Source organism: Pleurodeles waltl, chromosome 1_2 (genome assembly GCF_031143425.1).
Source record: "Pleurodeles waltl isolate 20211129_DDA chromosome 1_2, aPleWal1.hap1.20221129, whole genome shotgun sequence".
Classification (NCBI taxonomy): domain Eukaryota; kingdom Metazoa; phylum Chordata; class Amphibia; order Caudata; family Salamandridae; genus Pleurodeles; species Pleurodeles waltl.
Window position 1 is genome coordinate 1,312,625,865 of NC_090437.1, and position 18,044 is coordinate 1,312,643,908.

Genomic DNA, 18,044 nt, shown 5'->3' on the forward strand with positions numbered 1-18,044 from the left:
GCATCTACCAGGGGTTGTAGCTCGACTGCAGCACTGTTTTGTATCTCATTTGATGACTCTTTCTTTTTCCATGGCAATTTTTCATTCTATATCTATGTTCATTCCAACACTCTCAAACAAACATGCAGAAACCTTTTTGGTACCAGGGAGTCTACCCTTCAACTACAGAAAGGGAGCCAAATCTATAACAATATTGGGTGCAATATGGAAAATACCATAACAGCTCAAGTATAGCGTCTTCAACTCGTTTACCCAGAATGCAGCTAACTGAATGTATACTTTGATCATTCTGTTGACTCTCTCAACTAGCCATTAGCTCTTGGTAAGTATAGAGCTGTTCTGAAATGCTCTTCTCATCAATAACAAAGGAAATTCTGTGTCAACTTTAAAGTAAACTGTACCCCAGTATCAGTTATGAGGGTCTTGGGTCTGCCCTACCGCAGGAAAAAAAGCTTGTAAGAAATCTATGTGGACACTGGTGATGATGTGAAGAACAAGCAAAACTTCTACCCCTTTGGAATGGTAACCTACTAATGGAATAACATATATTCTATTCAAATATGTTTGCTGAGTTGGGCCAATAATATCTATAGCTAACTTTATACATGGCTTGGCAGAAACTTCTCACTAGCTGTATATCCTATGAAGTCTCTAACCTTCCATCTAATGATGTTGTACATTCAGGCCACCTGAACTGTAATCAGACTTAAGACCTGACTTATAACTTGGCGGACGGGTTACTCCATCACAATGGAGAAAAATAGCCTGTCCACTGAAATCCAAATCCCTTAGAATTTAATGGAATTTAGAGTACGGTGGACAGGAAATCCGTCACCACTGTGACGGAATAACTCATTCACTGAGTTCTAAATCAGGCCCTCTGTTCTTTCATACATTCTTACCCTTACTATGCTTGCAAGCTTGGTCACTTATTTTCTTAGACAGCCATCTGGAGGTGGGGCAAATAGTCTAGCTTTTTGGTACCTACTTACCCACTTGGTTTAACTAATTTCTGACATCCAACATCCTCTTATTGGATCAGGTACATCTTTAGAACATTCAGCCCACCTGTCTTGATGAATTCTTCCAATATATGAAGTTACTCATCTTTTTCAGCACTGCCCAACCAATCACTTTCATTGAGACCATCTATTGCTGGTATCAGAACATTGTCATCCAATTGTTTCTCAGCACTAACCCTACCTTCGATGGGTTGCCACATTAGATAGTGCTACCCTATGCACTGAACCAGGAAGGTATTCCAGTTTAAAATTGTATGCTTCTAACCCTAATAGACATCTAGAAATCCTGGGATTGATACGTTCAATGCATTTGAAAGAGATCACAAAAACAAAAAGTTTTGTTTCTCTGTTCTTACAGTGAAAGGAATACTGACAAAAAAGCATTAAGTGTTTGATCACCGAAAAACAGGCCAAGGCTTCCATCTCATAGTGGAGTAATTACTTCAGAGAACTGCATTTTTCTATGACAAAGTGGGAAAAATCTGCTCTAACTTTGATAGGTCTGAGGACTGCCTTCCTTTGTGGTTACATTTTGACACTGAACAGGATAAGGAAGACCTGCTGTTTGAGTCCTTTGCGAAGATTACTCTAGTTGATTATGAACTTGTTATCCAAAAAAAAAAATCTGTATCTCCTATCAATATTTTGTTCCCCCTATATTTTGTCTAGGCCAGTTACATCCATCAGTCTACAGGGAAATGCCCTTTTCTGTCCATCTTTGTGATCGGGCTAGGTGTCAACAATTTTGGAAAAATGCACCTGTGGTGACTTATATGAAAAAAATAGAAGTAACCTCCTACTAATGAAGGCTACCGGCTGGTCTAGGCTCTCTTCAATTAGCTGTGACAACACTGCTCCTACACCATGCTCTGAAGCATCAGTCTGCATGACAAACTCTTTAGAGAAGTCAGGTGCCTTCAGCACGGGTGCCTTGCACATGGCTGCCTTCAGGGCATCCAAAGCTGTCTGGCAAGCCTCAGTCCAGAACACTTTCTTTGGCAGTTTCTTGGAAGTTTACTCTATTAAGGTAGCAACAATCGTGTGTAGGAGGCTGGCCTATTTTGTAGTGGGTACCAAGGGTACTTACACCTTATACGAGGTCCAGTTATCCCTTATTAGTCAAATGTAGTCAGTGTCTTGAAGCCAGGCTGTCTATGGATAGCTGTAGCAGAGCAGCCAAGGTTTATCTAGGAGACATGTAAAGCTCATGCAATACTACTGTAGTCACACAGTAGTTACACACATGAAAGAAAATACTCAGTGTTACAAAATAAAGGCACTTCATTTTGGTGACACAAATTACAAAAAATACCTTAGAGACTATACTCCCTTAGGAGGTAAGTAATAAACACAGTATATACACTAGAATTCAGTAATAGCTGTAAAAACAGTTAGAAAACAGTGCAAATAGTGAACATCACAATGGATAGCAATGGGCCTAGGGGGAACACAAACCATATACTAAAATAGTGGAATGTGAAAATCGGTTTCCCACCTAGGCAAGTATAGTGTGTAGAGGGGTGCTGGGAGTGTAACACCAAAGGTAAGTAGGAGAACCCACCCCAGAGCCCAGGAAAGCAGGAGTAAATCACAGTACGTTTCCTAGAACACACAAGAACATGGGATAGAAGATTATGCAAGAACCAGAAGAGACTGCAAGACACTAATGATGGATTCCTGGACCTGAAGACTTGTGGAAGAAGGGACCCCGTCCAAGAAGCACTAAGGAGTCCAGGGAGAACAGGAGCCCCTGCTAACCGAGATGAAGATGGAAAGAAGAACCACCGGTGAAGCAGAACAGTCAGTATTGCACCCAGGAAGATGGATGCAAGTTCCTGGTTGGTGCAGATGATGTCCGACGCCAGATGGATGATTGCAGCCTGGTTTGCATTACTGGATTCTGCCAACAAGCCTTAGCACACAAAGCATGCAGTTAGGGGGAAAAATGGCGCTGTCCAAGACTAGGAGGGACCTGGTGGCCTCTACCCAGGAGGGGGAAACAGAGGGGGCTCTCGGCAACTCAGAGAGCCCTTAGAAGACCAGGCAGCGTGCACAGGAGTCCAACAGCAAGGGGACAAAGAAGGTGCAAAAGGAGGCCCATACAGCACTACTCAAAGGGATCCCATGCCGCCGGATAACTACTCAGGAAGCTATAGGTTTACACTTACCTGTTAATTTTTTATGAGTATGCCTTTACCATGTATGCTTTTACAAAGGAAATGTAAATGTGAACACATTACATATATATATGTGTATATATTTATATATGTACATATATATATATATATATATATATATATATATATATATATATATATATATATATATATATATATCTACATATATATTTCAAAGCAAATGGTCTTAAAGTGACGCTCTCTCGCTGATGGTGGCAGGTTTAGGGTTAAGACCACAACCCTCATTAATTGCAGATCCAAAAAGACAAACGCTACACTCCCCGAGCTTCTATAATTGAACTTCATTTATTTCTCCAAAGAGCATGCCACAACGCATTAAGACATTTAGGGATTAGTAGTTTGTTCACTCACACACCTCGAGATCTTCTTTGACAATTTTTGTGCATTTCAGTCCCAGTGCATTTCAGTTCATCCTATGATTCTATTCACGAAACTAAGCTCTCGGACCCCAACTGCCCCTGAATAGTGTTTTCCTTTTTGGATCTACAATTAACAAGGTTTGTGGTCTTAACCCTAACGCTGGCACCAGCAGCTAGAGTGCGTTGCTTTAGGACCATCTGCTTTGAAATTCATCTTAGCTACTGCGCCCGGCACTGGCCAGAAATTCATGTGAAGCCATGGAGTGGGCGAGGGGACACTATGCTCCTGAGTGTGTACTGTACATTTGAAGACATAACGACCCGAGGTCGGTACTTCACGAGCGCCTGGCGTGAGTGTACACGATACCGATGCAGCCCTGCACCTGAAGAACTATTCAGAGGCATTTGGAGAAATAAATGAAGTTTAACTATAGAACCTGTGGGAGTGCAGCTTTTTTCTTTTAGGATCTGCAATATATATTGCAGTTATATATATATATATATATATATATATATATGTATATATATATAATTTTCAAAAAGACGGTGCAATTCGGTCACACACCAAAGGGCTGCACAATATCCAGACGAGCTTGTGAAATGAGGAGTTGAAAATCACTTGTATGCAATATCATCGGCTCCAATTTATTGAAAAGGTTCAAATACAGGTTAAATTGACACCGCATAAAAAAGTATAAATAAGTAAATGGCAGTTATAAAAAGTCTCTAAAGTGCCTGCAAAGAACAAACACACACTGTCCCAACCAATTGTCGACGCGTTTCGGCAATAGCCTTCAACTGGACATACTGTATATATGTATGTGTATATATATATATATATATATATATATATATATATATATATATATATATGTATATTTATATATATGTTTTTTTTTAAAAAGGTTTATACTTACCTGTAAAATACTTTCATGTTAAAGGCGCACATGGTACAGGCATGCTTGTCATTAAAAAAAGTTGTTTTAATGACTTGCGTTGTAAAGTCTGAGCTGTGGTTACAATTTTGTTGTAAAGGCATTGGTTGTAAATGCCGTTGCTGTTCCATCGTACATCCATCGACTGTTGACTTCACATAACCATTGGATGCATGAAATCTGCAAACAAATTAACACAGTTCACTACCTGCATTTATGATTTCACTGGTTATCTATCTGACTGTTCATAGAAATATCATAAAGTATAATGTTCATAATCTCTTGGATAACTCATCCTATTTTAGTACATATTAGAGGCATGGGTTAAAAGACACAAGTGTCTGAGTAATAGGTTCCTTAAGAGTCAAATGGCGTTGCCATCGTTCATAGGCAAGACAGTGAGGTTATTAACCCAGCATGCCAAAGAGTGAGTGCTTGTATCTGTCACTAGAAGGAACAAGCAGAGTCCATATCCTGGAACACTTCTCTCTTTACTATGAATACCTTTCTTTCTTTTTGTCTTTTCGTCGCAGGGCAAGTGGCTGAAGTCTCGATGTCAGGCAGCGGAAGCGGATGGAGTCCCCTACCCGAGGAGCCCCACGCCAGGACTACAAGTGAGTGGGGAAATCCGAAGAGGCTAAGTGCTCGTATTGGGCCAGGGTGGGGTTAAACTAGGGGTAACCACCGGTGCAGTGCGAGACATTTGATCAGCAGGCATTCGCGTGTGTAGCACTGAATCAGTGTGTGATGTGCTCACACGGAGGCCAGTGTGCATGTGCCTAGTGTTACCACAGTTTCCATGCTCAGCACGAGGATCCATTCATACATGCCTCACCTGTTTCCCTGTCCAGCACAAGTCCATTCCCACCAGATAATTCTGCAATTCAGTAACACCGAAGTTCCTGCTACTGCCACCTGGGAACAGTGAAACATACCATAACATTAAAGCATATATACAAAATGGGGAGGAAGGGGGGCACTGCTCAATATGAAGAAGACATAAGGTCTCAGTGGTTTATGAGCGTGCAGTAGTGCAAGATGTAGCAGGTACCATGACACTAACATTAAACTCCAGCTTGAAGCAGGCACTGTACATCCACAAACCCAGAGTTAGAAGTCTGGTGGGACAAAAGCAGGGTTGTTCAGCAACCAGAGAGGCAATACTCAAGAACTGTCTTGGCCTCCTGGTCTCTCATTTTCAAGTGTGCCCCAAGTGTTACATGTCCCTTACAGACCTCTCAAGCAGGATTTGGCACTGTGCTGTCAAAAGGAGAATCCCAGGGGTGCTGGGAGTGTAACACCAAAGGTAAGTAATAGAACCCACCCCAGAGCCCAGGAAAGTAGGAGTAAATCACAGTAAGTTTCATAGAACACACAAGAACATGTGATAGAAGATTATGCAAGAACCAGAAGAGACTGCAAGACACCAATGATATATTCCTGGACCTGAAGACCTGTGAAAGAAGGGGATCAAGTCCAAGAGGCACTGAAGAGTCAAGGGAGAACAGGAGCCCCTGATAACTCAGATGAAAGTGCAAAAGAAGAACCACCTGTGAAGGAGAAAAGTCAGTACTGCACCCAAGAATATGGATGTGGGTTCCTGGTTGGTGCAGATGATATCCCACACTGGATGGATGATTGCAGTCTGGTTTGCGTCGCTGCATTATGGCAAGAAGCCTTAGCATATGCAAAGCACGCCGTAGCACAAAATGGCGTTACCCGGGACCAGGAGGGGCCTGATGGACTCTACACAGGAGGGGGAGACAGAGAGGGCTCTCAGCAACTCAGAGAGCCCTCAGAGGACCAGGCACTGTGCAGAGGAGTCTCACAGCACGGGGACCAAGAAGGTACAAATGGAGGCCCACGCAACACTATACAAAGGGATCCCACGCCACCGGAGAACCACTCAGGAAGCTGTCCGTCACAGGAAGGAGTGCTGGGGGCCGGAACTGTGCTGTGCACGAAGAAGTTCGTGGAAGGTCGCACACAAGCCTTGGCAACTGCAAAACATGTGGTGCACGGGTGTACTGTCTTGCGTGGGGAGGCAAGGCCATAACTCCACCAAAGTTGGACAGCTGACCTCAAAACCATCAAAACCACTGCAGTCCACCACCGTGTTGCTGGATCCATGCACTTTGTCAGGAGAGGGGACCCACACCAATGGTCGTCGCTGCAGAGGAGCACCTGCTGAAGCAGGGAAGTGACTCCTTCACTTCAAGGGAGATTTCTTTGTTCTTCTAGTGTAGGCTGAAGACTGGCAGTCCTCTAAGGATGCACGACCTGGAAACAGTTGCAGTTGCTGGCCGGCCTGAAGATACAATGTTGCCGAAGTCATCTTTGCTTCTTTGTTGCAGTTTGAGGAGTTCCTGGAGGGTCCTGATGCAGTTGTATCGGTAGAAGGTGAAGTAAAGGATGTAGAGGATTCCTCCTGGAGTCTTGCAATCCGAATCTGAGGAAACACCCAGAGGAGAGACCCTAAATAGCCCTGAAAGGTGGATTGGTCAGCTACCTATGTAAGCACCTATCATGGGGGGTTTCTGACGTCACCTTCTGGCACTGGCCACTCAGGTGCTCCCAGAGTGCCCCACCACCTTGGAACCCAAGATGCCAAAACCCTGGGACTCTCTGGAGGTGCTCTGGGCACCACCCCCGGGGTGGTGATGGACAGGGGAGTGGTCACTCCCCTTTCCTTTGTCCAGTTTTGTGCCAGAGGAGGGTCTGGAGGTCCCTGAACCGGTGTAGACTAGATTATGCAAGGAGGGCACCATATGTGCCCTTCAAACAATTTCCGGAGGCTATGGGAGGCTACCCCTCCCATGCCTGTAACACCTATTTCCAAAGGGAGAGGGTTAACACCCCTCTCCCAAAGGAAATGCTTTGTTCTGCCTTCCTGGGCCTGAGCTGCTCAAGAAACAGGAGGGCAGACATCTGTCTGTTAGGTGGAAGCAGTTGAGGCTGTCTGGAAAACCTCAGAAGGCTGGTATGGCAGTATTGGGGGTCCACTGTGGATCCCCCAGAGTGTGTGTAATTATACAACCAATGCTAGAATCAGCATTGGGGTATAATTCCAAGATGTTAGACACCTAAATGGCCATATTCAGAGTTACTATTATTCAGCTGGACATAGCTATTGACTTATGTCCAGTGCATGCGTAAAAAGGTGTCCTCGTACTCACAAAGTCTGTTAAAATGGTCCTGGACGATGTGGGAGTACCTCTGCTAGTGCAGGGGTGCCCTCACACACAGGCAGTTTGCACCTAGCCTTCAGGGTTGAAATACCTGACATATAGGTGACTTATAAGTGACCTGGTGAAGTGTAAATGGCAGTGAAAGGTCCTTGCATCATTCCCCCCTGGCTGCAATGGCAGTCTGGTAAAAGCGTTTGCATGGTCTCCCTACGGGTGGCAAACGTAATGCTGCAGCCCATGGGGATCCCCTGGAACCCAAATGCCCTGGGTACCTAGGTACCATATACTAGGGACTTATAAGAGAGCACCAGTATGCCAATTATGAGTGGAATACTGTGTTAACAGTATCCAACAACCAAATTTAAAGGGGAGAGAGCATAAGCACTGGGGTCCTGGTTAGCAAGATATCAGCGACACAGTCAAACACACTGACAAACAGGCCAAAAATGTGGGTAACAATGCAAGAAAGATGCTAATTTCTCACATGGTGCCATATCCCTTAAACCTCCTGTAGTGTTCTATGAGACCTAAAAAGGCTCTCACCTCATATTGGGTCTCAGGAGGCTCCCAAGCCAGAATGGTAAAAATCTTTGGCCGTAGAGGTGCCACCTGGCCACTCCCCACCTGGTGTCCCAAGTACATCACAGAACCCTGCCATATTTGGCACTTACTAGCCTTAATAGTGAGGCCTTCCTTCTGCAGAGCCTCTAACACTTTGCAGAGGTGCTGCAAGTTTTCCTCTCAAGTGGAGCTGAACACAGCAATGCCATCCAGTTAGGCTGCAGTGAAATCATGCAATCCAGCCAACACTTAGTTAGCCAGCCTCTGAAAGGTGGCAGGGGCATTTTTCACCCCAAAAGGCATCACCCTAAACTGGTAGTGCCCATCTGGGGTAGAAAATGCAGACCTCTCCTTAGCCCACTCGGTCAGAGCAATCTGCCAGTATCCAGACATTAAGTCAAATGTGCTGAGATATTTGGTAGCCCCAAACCGATCAATGAGCTCATCAGCTTGGGGGATGGGGTGTGCGTCAGTCTTTGTGACCGCACTGAGACCCCTATATTCCGCACAGAACCTAAGTTATGGAGTGGATCCATGGGCAGCAGCTTTTGGGACCAAGACCACAGGACTGGCCCAATGCCTACTGGAAACCTCAATAACCCCAAGAGCTAACATTTTGGAGACCTCATCTTTAATGTTGGCCCTAACCTTGTCAGTCACCCTGTAAACTTTAAGTTTCACAGGTGGACTGTTCCCAGTGTCCTCAACATGGGTACACAAATGAGTGACCCCTGGGATCAAGGAATACAATAAGACAAACTGTCCCAACACCTGGTGACAGTCCCTCTGTTGCTCTGGTGTCAGTGAGGGAAAGAGGTTCACACCCTCCACAGACCCATCTTTCTCCTTAGCAGATAAGAGGTCAGGAAGAGGCTCACTCTCTTCCTCCACCCCATCATCTGTGGCTAGGAGCATTGTCACCTCTGTCCTCTCAAAGTGAGGCTTGAGGCGGTTTAAATGTAGGACCCTCAAAGTGTTCCAAAGAGTCCGCAAGTTCACCAGATAGATGACATCATTCTTGTGCTCCACCACCTCAAAAGGCCCAGTCCACTAGTCCTGGAGAGGCCTTGGCTCCACTGGGGCCATCACCCACACTTTCTGGCCAGGCTGTCAGTGAGAGCGGATCATCGGGGTTAGTGTCTGTTCCCAATATGTCCACGTCTTGGCAGCTCCAAACTCTACTAGCTATCATAGCACAGAGTTAAAGAATGGCCAAGTGGGGGATGGGGTTTTAGGTTGGGAACAGTGGGGAAGGAGAACTGTGGAAGCAAGAGTTGAGAACACAATAGCAAGGTTATTCACATTAATCTTCATGAACTTTGTTTTAATTATCTATACTCTAATAACATGAGAGATCAAGAACTTTTCAATAACATGACCTTTTTAACTCTGGATACCTGGAAATAAAAGAAGAATTACGCAGACTTTCGTATGAGCGTTTTCAAAATGACATCTTCTTATAATCATCTACTCTGAACATTGAACTCTCTCAAGTTAGTCCTTAGAATAGCAATAACAAGAATTATAGAGTACATTTGTTTCCAAAGAATCAACTGCTATAGGATTCATGAATGATACTGAATAAGAGGTAAACTGACTACATTTGTTTTGTCTAGAAAGATCACACTCTGTTTGGTCTGAGTTTCAAGATTCAATTGCCCAGAAATTATTGCGCACCTTATTGCCAGACTGCGCATCAAGACTCAAATACCTGAAATGATTGCGCACTCTACCGATCTGAACTGCAAGGGTTAATTGACAAGAATGAATCACGCACACTGTTGACGATTCAACCATCAAGATTCAAATGCCTCGAAATGATTGCGCACTCTGCCGATCCGAACTGCAAGGGTGAATTGCCAAGAATGAATCGCGCACACTGTTGCCGATTCAACCATCAAGATTCAAATGCCTCAAAATGATCGCGCACTCTGCCGACCCGAACTACAAGGGTTAATTGCCAAGAATGAATCGCGCACACTGTAAGTTACTAGGCCAAAACTCAAATGCTTCTAGAAACTGAGTTGGGGCCTTCCCCGACCTCCGCCTTACCGCCCTGCTTGAAGATCAGCAAAATAATTGAGGAGAGGGCCAGGTAAATGCCTAAGTAGGCCTCAGGAACAGGAGTTCAGTGAAATGCTGCTGTTCTTCACCGGGACCTCTGAATAGTGAGCACGTGGAGCTGGGCTGGGTCCCTTAAATAGACCGAAGCCCCGCCGACATGCCACACCCAGCCAGGCTGCAGGAAAGACATCTAGAAAGGCTCAGAATAGAGACCACACCCTAACCACACCCTGTATTCCTACAGCAAATCCTTGAAAATGAACAATACATCACAAACAGCATTAATGACATTTCAAGATAAATTCCTGCAATGCAAAAGGTTAATATACAATATCAACACATAAAGCATGAATTATTACATTGCATAAGGTTTGTCATTTTGCATTATGCTGCCCGTAGAGTGCGCACTGTCCTGGTGTTGACAGTACTTCCCCCTCCCGAACGTGTTCTAGGACCTGGCTTGTCTGGGTTTAGGCAGTGAAAACGCTGCACTAGTCGTGGAGCATGAATGTCAGATGCTGAGACCCATGAGTCGTTCTCTGGACCATACCCTTTCCAAGATATTAGATACCAGAGAGTACGACCTCTAAATTTTTAATCCAGAACCTGTTTTACTTCGTATTCCAATTCTCCTTGTACTGGAGTTGGTCGAGAGCGAATTTCCTGGAATGCTCTTTTCAGGAGAGAAGTATGAAACATTGGATGAATACATAGTGATTTTGGTAGCTGTAGTTTATAGGTTACTGGATTGATCTGTTGAAGAACTGTGTAAGGACCTATATATTTGGGATTAAACATATGTCTTTTCTTGAAATCAATGTGGCGTGTGGAAAGCCACACTCTATCTCCTGGCTTATATTGTGGTCCCTCACAATGTTTTTTGTCATAATGTTTTTTATACTTTTGTTTTGCTTTGTTTAGATGTTGCTGGATTTGTTTCTGGGTTTGATGGAGTTGTCGTATTGTTTCTGACACCGCTGGTGTAAGTGAACTTTCTTGTGGAATTGTGATTGACAAACTATCTTGGTGATAACCAAATAAACCAAAAAAAGGGTGTTGCTGAAGTGGAAGTATGATACGAGTTATTGTAGGCCAGTTCAGCTAACCAAAGCATTGATACCAAAGAATGGTGTGCTTTTTCAGCGTAAGCAAGCAAATATTGTTTCAATGTTTGATTTAGTCTCTCAGTTTGGCAATCCATCTGAGGATGATGACTGGTAGATAATGTAGATGTAACTTGCAACATTTTGCACCACGGTTTCCAGAATTTAGAGGCAAATTGTGATCCTCAATCGAAGAGAATTACTTTTGGTAAGCCATGATAACGGACCGCTCGATTTAAAAGTATTGTTGCCAATTCACTGGAGGTAGGCAATTTCCTGCAAGCAATAAAATGTGCATATTTGGTGAGACTATCTACCACTACAAGGATTACTGAGTGATGTTGAACAACTGGCAGTCCTGTAATAAAGTCTATTGATATGTGTTCCCAAGGTCGGAGTGGAGTTGGGATAGGATGTAACAGTCCTTTTGGTTTTGAATGACTTGTCTTGGTACGAGCACAAACTTCACAGTTAGTTACCATTTGCTTGACGTCTTTTGTCAAAGTAGGCCACCAAAAATATCATTGAATTAGTTCAAGTGTTTTAGGAATACCTGGATGACCTGCCGTAGGTATAACGTGCAACCAATAAAACACTAATTTGCGCAACTTGGTAGTTGGAACAAATAAACATGCATCATGAAAAGGTAGGCCTTGTTTGATTGATCTTTTGGGGTCTGCTTGAGCCCATTTCTGCCATTTGTCGATGGTGAAAGAATTACAAATATTTTTTTTAAAGCCTTCAATTTTAATGATACAAAGGATTTTGTCTGGAGCAATGAAAGCTTGTGGGGGCTGGATTGTGGGTAACATGGTAGAGTCTTGTCTGGACAAGGCATCCGCTTTGCGATTGTCTTTGCCGGGACGGAAGGTTACCACAAAATCAAACTTGGCAAAAAACAGCATCCATCGTAATTGTCGAGGAGTCAAAAGTCTAGCTGAACTCATGAACTGGAGATTACGATGATCTGTGTATACTGTAATAGTGTACTTGGAGCCTAGCAAATAGTTTCTCCATTATTTGAAGGCATCACGGATTACTAGAAGTTCTTTCTCAGCAATGACATAATTTTGTTCAACTTCATTCAGTTTTCGAGACATGTAAGCTACAGGGTGTAGCTGACCGGTATCTTTGTTGCATTGTAATAACACTGCACCAATTGCCACATCTGAAGCATCTGCTCCTACTATGAATGGACGTTCAGTTTCTGGATGAGTCAAGCCTGGGGGGTGGAGAAGGCTTCTTTTAAGGTTGAAAAAGTCTTGTCAGTTTCTGGAGACCATACAAATGGTTATTTCTTTCGTAGTAACTTGGTGATTGGTGCCACTGTCTGTGAGAAATGGTCTATGAACCTGCGAAAGAAGTTTGCAAAACCAAGGAAGCACTGAACATCTCAAACAGTTTTTGGGATTGGCTAATCAGATACTGCTTGCACTTTTCTTTCTGCCATGACCATGCCTTGAGGGGTAAGGATGACCCCTAAAAATTCAACAATGGTAACATGAAATTCACATTTGCTCAATTTTTTATATACATTATGTTTTCGAAGGGCTGTGAGAATCTTCTGGGCATGTTGTACATGTTTGACTTCGTTATCAGAATAGATTAGAATATCATCAATATAAACTATTGCAAATAGATCTAGATATTCTCTAAGGACATAATTCAGAAAGAATTGGAACGCTGCTGGAGCATTACAAAGTCCAAAGGGCATGACTGTGTATTCAAATAGACCATTTTGAGTTTTAAAGACAGTTTTCTACTGGTCGCCTTCTCTCATCCTGACTAGGTGATAAGCTCCTCTTAGGTCTAACTTGGCGTAGATTTTGGCTTTTTTAACTTGGTCCAACAGGACAGGAAACAAGGGTAATGGGTATTTGTTGTTTAGTGTGATTTTATTTAATCCTCTATAGTCTATACACGCCCTAAGATTCCCATTAGCCTTGGGGACAAAAAAAAGAAGAGATGCTGCAGGAGACTTGGAAGGGCGGATAAATCCAATAGCTAGAAATTGATCCAAATAGTTTCTTAGATGTTGATTTTCGTGTTCAGACAGGGCATAAACACGACATCTAGGGAGTATAGCACCAGGAGTCAGCACAATTTTACAGTCATATGGTCTGTGAGGTGGCAAGGTTCCTGCTTCTTTTTCATCAAAAACATCAAGGAAGGATAAAAACTGCAAAGGCAGCGTTACATCTTTTTCAGCGGATGTGGCTATGTGGGATTTGTGAGAATCTGTGACACTTGATGTCTGGAGATATTTTTCTTTACACAGAAGTGAGGAAAACGTGATTTTCCTTTCTTGCCAATTTATTAAAGGATTATGGTAGCTTAACCACGGCATTCCTAGGATAATTCCATACTGAGGAGCATGCATTACATCAAAGATTATTTTTTCTACATGTTTGGTGTCTTGATTTCCCCCTTTACAGATCACAGACAAGGGGAAGGTCTGCAGAATCACCAGACCTCCAGCTAGGAGTTTTCCATCTACGGCTTGTCTTATTTCTGGTGTTTTCTTCTTCTTACATGGGATCAAAAATGTTTGAATCAATTGTGCATCGATAAAATTACCAGTAGCCGCGGAATCTACCAAGGCTTTCTTTAGATAAGTCTTTTGTTTTACCAGTACTTCTAGATCTAACTTTAAATGTCTTGACTTGAGTAAAACTTTTTTACCATCTTGTGTAGAGTCCACAGTTACACCCAAGAGCAACCCTTCCTTACACCTTGGGTATTCTATTTTTCCTGCTTGATCTGTGCATTTGCTACAACCATCTTGGTAGGTGTTTGTTTGCTTTTCGGTTTTGCTTGACATTCTTTGGAGAAATGGCCCTTTCGACCACAGTACAGACATTGTCCGTTCTTTCTACGTAGATCTTTCTCTTCTTTCGTTAAGGGCCGCCTGATGGTTCCTATTTCCATTGGCTCATGATTGTTGTCTCCATGAACTTGTGATTCTCTATGCTCATGAACACGCCAGGAATTTTTCTCAGTCTTTTTGCGTGTTCCCTGTCGTTCTGCTAGACGATGGTCTAATCTCAAAACAAGATTTATCAGATCTTGACAATCCGTGGGTTGAGGATCAATCTGTGCAAGAATGTCTTTTAACTCATCTTTGAGTCCTTGATTGAACAGGGCTGATCTGTTTTCCTCAGGCCAGGCCGTTTCTGCTACCAGCTGATTAAAGTTAGCCAAGTAAGAGACAAGATCCTTATTTCCTTGTCGCAATTCTAACAGTTCTCGGTCTGCGGACAGAGTAACTGCTCTTCAATCAAAAACACTTTTAAATTCTCAGACAAAGTCTCTCCAGTTATAAAATAAGGGACTATCTTGAGAACGAGAGGGATTGCCCAGGTGGCTGCGTCTCCAGTCAAATAGGAAATCAAGAAGGCCACCCTGGATTGGGGATCAGGGAAGGTGTTTGGTCGACAGGTGAAATGCAATTCTACTTGAGTCAAAAAGGATTGTACCTTCTGAGGATCACCTGAAAACCTTTCTGGGGGAGCCAAAGGAATGGGTGTGGGGACTGTGAGTGAAACGTTAGTTGGAGGATTCCCTCCTGAGCCTTGAGGAGGAGGATTAAGCCAACCCGCACCCAGAGGACTTTGCTCCTTCTTACCCACTCTGTCTTGTAACTGACCCACCCTTTCTGCTAGATTGGCTACTATGTCTTTAGATTCAACTACATCCAATTAGAGTTGCATAATTACCTTAAGTAACTCATCCAGTGTGGAGATATTGAAAACCTAGTGCAAACCAGGAGGATTAAAATTTGTAGGCTCACTATTCTGTCAGCGAGACTGGATCCTTGGGGTTTGCACCTTTTCCCAATACGTCCACCTTTTGGCTGCTCCAAACTCTACTAGCTATAATAGCACAGAGTTAAAGAATGGCCAAGTGGGGGATGGGGTTTTAGGTTGGGAACAAAGGGGAAGGGGACCTGTGGAAGCAAGAGTTAAGAACAGAATAGCAAGGTTTTTCACATTAATCTTCCTGAACTTTGTTTTAATTATCTATATTCTAATAACATGAGAGATCAAGAACTTTTCAATAACGTGACCTTTTTAACTCTGGATACCTGGAAATAAAAGAAGGATTACGCAGGCTTTCATATAACATCTTCTTATAATCATATACTCTGAACATTGAACTCTCTCAAGTTAGTCCTTAGAATAGCAATTACGTCATAACAAGAATCAATGAGTACATTTGTTCCCAAAGAATCAACTGCTATAGGATTCATGAATGATACTGTAGAAGAGGTAAACTGACTAAATTTGTTTTGTCTAGAAAGATCACACTCTGTTTGGTCTGAGTTTCAAGATTCAATTGCCCAGAAATTATTGTGCACCTTATTGCCAGACTGTGAATCAAGACTCAAGTACCTGAAATGATAGCGCACTCTACCAATCTGAATTGCAAGGGTTAATTGCCAAGAATGAATCGCGCACACTGTTGCCGATTCAACCATCAAGATTCAAATGCCTCGAAATGATTGCGCCCTCTGCCGATCCGAACTGCAAGGGTTAATTGCCAAGAATGAATCGCGCACACTGTTGCCGATTCAACCATCAAGATTCAAATGCCTCGAAATGATTGCGCCCTCTGCCGATCCGAACTGCAAGGGTTAATTGCCAAGAATGAATCGCGCTCACTGTAAATCGCAAGGCCAAACCTCAAATGCTTCTAGAAACGGAGTCGGGGGCCTACCCCGACCTTCGCCTTACCGCCCTGCTTGAAGATCAGCAAAATAATGAGGACAGGGCCAGGTAAATGCTTAAGTAGGTTTCTGGAACAGGAGTTCAGGGAAATGCTGCTGCTCTGCACCGGGACCTCTGAATAGTGAGCACGTGGAGCTGGGCTGGGTCCCTTAAATAGACCCAAGTCCCACCCACAAGCCACACCAGGCCAGGCTGCAGGAAAGGAGTCTAGAAAGGCTCAGAATAGGGACCACACCCTAACCACACCCTGTATTCCTGCAGCAAAGCCTTGAAAATGAACAATACATTACAAACAGCATTAATGACATTTCAAGATACCTGCAATGCAAAAGGTTAATATACAATATCAACACATAAAGCCTGAATTATTACATTGCATAAGGTTTGTCATTTTGCATTATGCTGCCCGTAGAGCACGCACTGTCCTGGTGTTGACAAAGACTGAAACTCAACCAGAGTGGCATTCTGGTCATACCAGCACTTCATATTTTCCAACTTGCTTCTAGGTTCTCTTGAGTGAGCTTCCTGAAGCGTGCTGTCTGGTTTCTAAAAGCCAGCATGTAATTGAATACATCCTGGGAGGGCTTACTGGAGGCTTTCTCCAAGCTTTCGCTAACCAGATTCAAAGATCCCCTCACGGGATAGCCATACAATTTCTCAAAAGGGCTAAATTCACTTCCCTTTTGTGGTACCTCCCTGTAGGCGAACAGAAGGCATGGCAAGAATATGTCTCACTTATGCCTCAAGGTTTCTGACAGGCCCATGATCATGCCCTTCAAGGTGCAGTTGAACCTCTCAACCAGACTGTTACTTTGGGGATGGTAAGGAGTGTTAAACTTGTAGGTTGCACCACACTCCTTCCAAAGAGACTTCATATATGTAGATATGAAGTTGGTATCCCTGTCAGATACCACCTCCTTGGGGAAGCCCATGCAGGTAAACACACCCATCAATGCACGTCCCAACACAGGGACAGTAATTGATCTCAAAGGAATGGCTTCCGGGTACCTGGTGGCATGGTCCACCAAGATCATGATGAACTTGTTGCCCATGGTTGTCTTGGGATCTAGAGGCCCCACAATGTCAAGACCAATCCTCTCATAGGGGGTGTTGACAACAGGAAAAGGTTGGAGGGGAGCTTTACATTTCCCTCCACTCTTGCCACTTGCCTGACAAGTCGGGCAAGAACTACAATATGCATCAGAGGGCCAGCGCACTTGGGGCCAGTAAAAGTGAGTGACAAGCCTCTCAAAGGTCTTGTCCTGCCCCAAATGTCCAGCTAAAGGCACATCATGAGCCAGACCCAGTAGGAAGGCTCTGAAGCACTGGGGTACCACCAGGACATGGGCCACCCTAGGCTCAGCAACCTTAGGCTCTGCTATACAGAAGGCCATCCTCCCAATAAATCAGGGGTGAACAAGACTCCTTGCCAGACGCCTGGTTTGCAGCCTGCTGCTGCAAACTCTCTAGAGTAGGGCATGTCTTCTGTGCCTCACAGAATGATTCCCTGGTGGTTCCTGTAGGAGGCTGGCCTGGCTTATAGTGGATACCAGAGGTATTTACACCTTGTGCCAGGTCCAGTTATCTCTTATTAGTGTAGAAGAGGTGTTTCTAGCAGCTTAGGCTGATAGAAGGTAGCTATGGCAAAGCAGCTTAGGCTGAACTAGGAGACATGTAAAGCTCCTACTATACCACTGGTGTCATATGCACAATATCATAAAGGTACTTTGGCCCTGATTCCTACCCTGGCGGTCCGAGACCGCCAGGGTAGGGTACCGCGGATGCACCGCCAACAGGCTGGTGGAGCATCCAGGGCAATTCTGACCGCAGCGGTACAGCCGCGATCAGAAACGGGAAACTGGCGGTGTCCCGCCAGTTTCCCGCTGC

At 43.9% G+C, this 18,044-nt stretch overlaps 1 protein-coding gene across 9 annotated transcripts in view; it reads left to right on the forward strand.

The window, feature by feature from the left end:
* The window catches only part of LOC138250922 (major histocompatibility complex class I-related gene protein-like), a 687,827-nt gene that overhangs the window by 49,207 nt on the left and 620,576 nt on the right, over window positions 1–18,044 (forward strand). For all 9 annotated transcript variants that reach the window (XM_069205605.1, XM_069205614.1, XM_069205610.1 and 6 more), the window contains exon 5: window positions 5,048–5,128. In XM_069205605.1, the coding sequence (XP_069061706.1) occupies window positions 5,048–5,128 (81 nt within the window). The remainder of the gene's footprint in view (window positions 1–5,047; window positions 5,129–18,044) is intronic.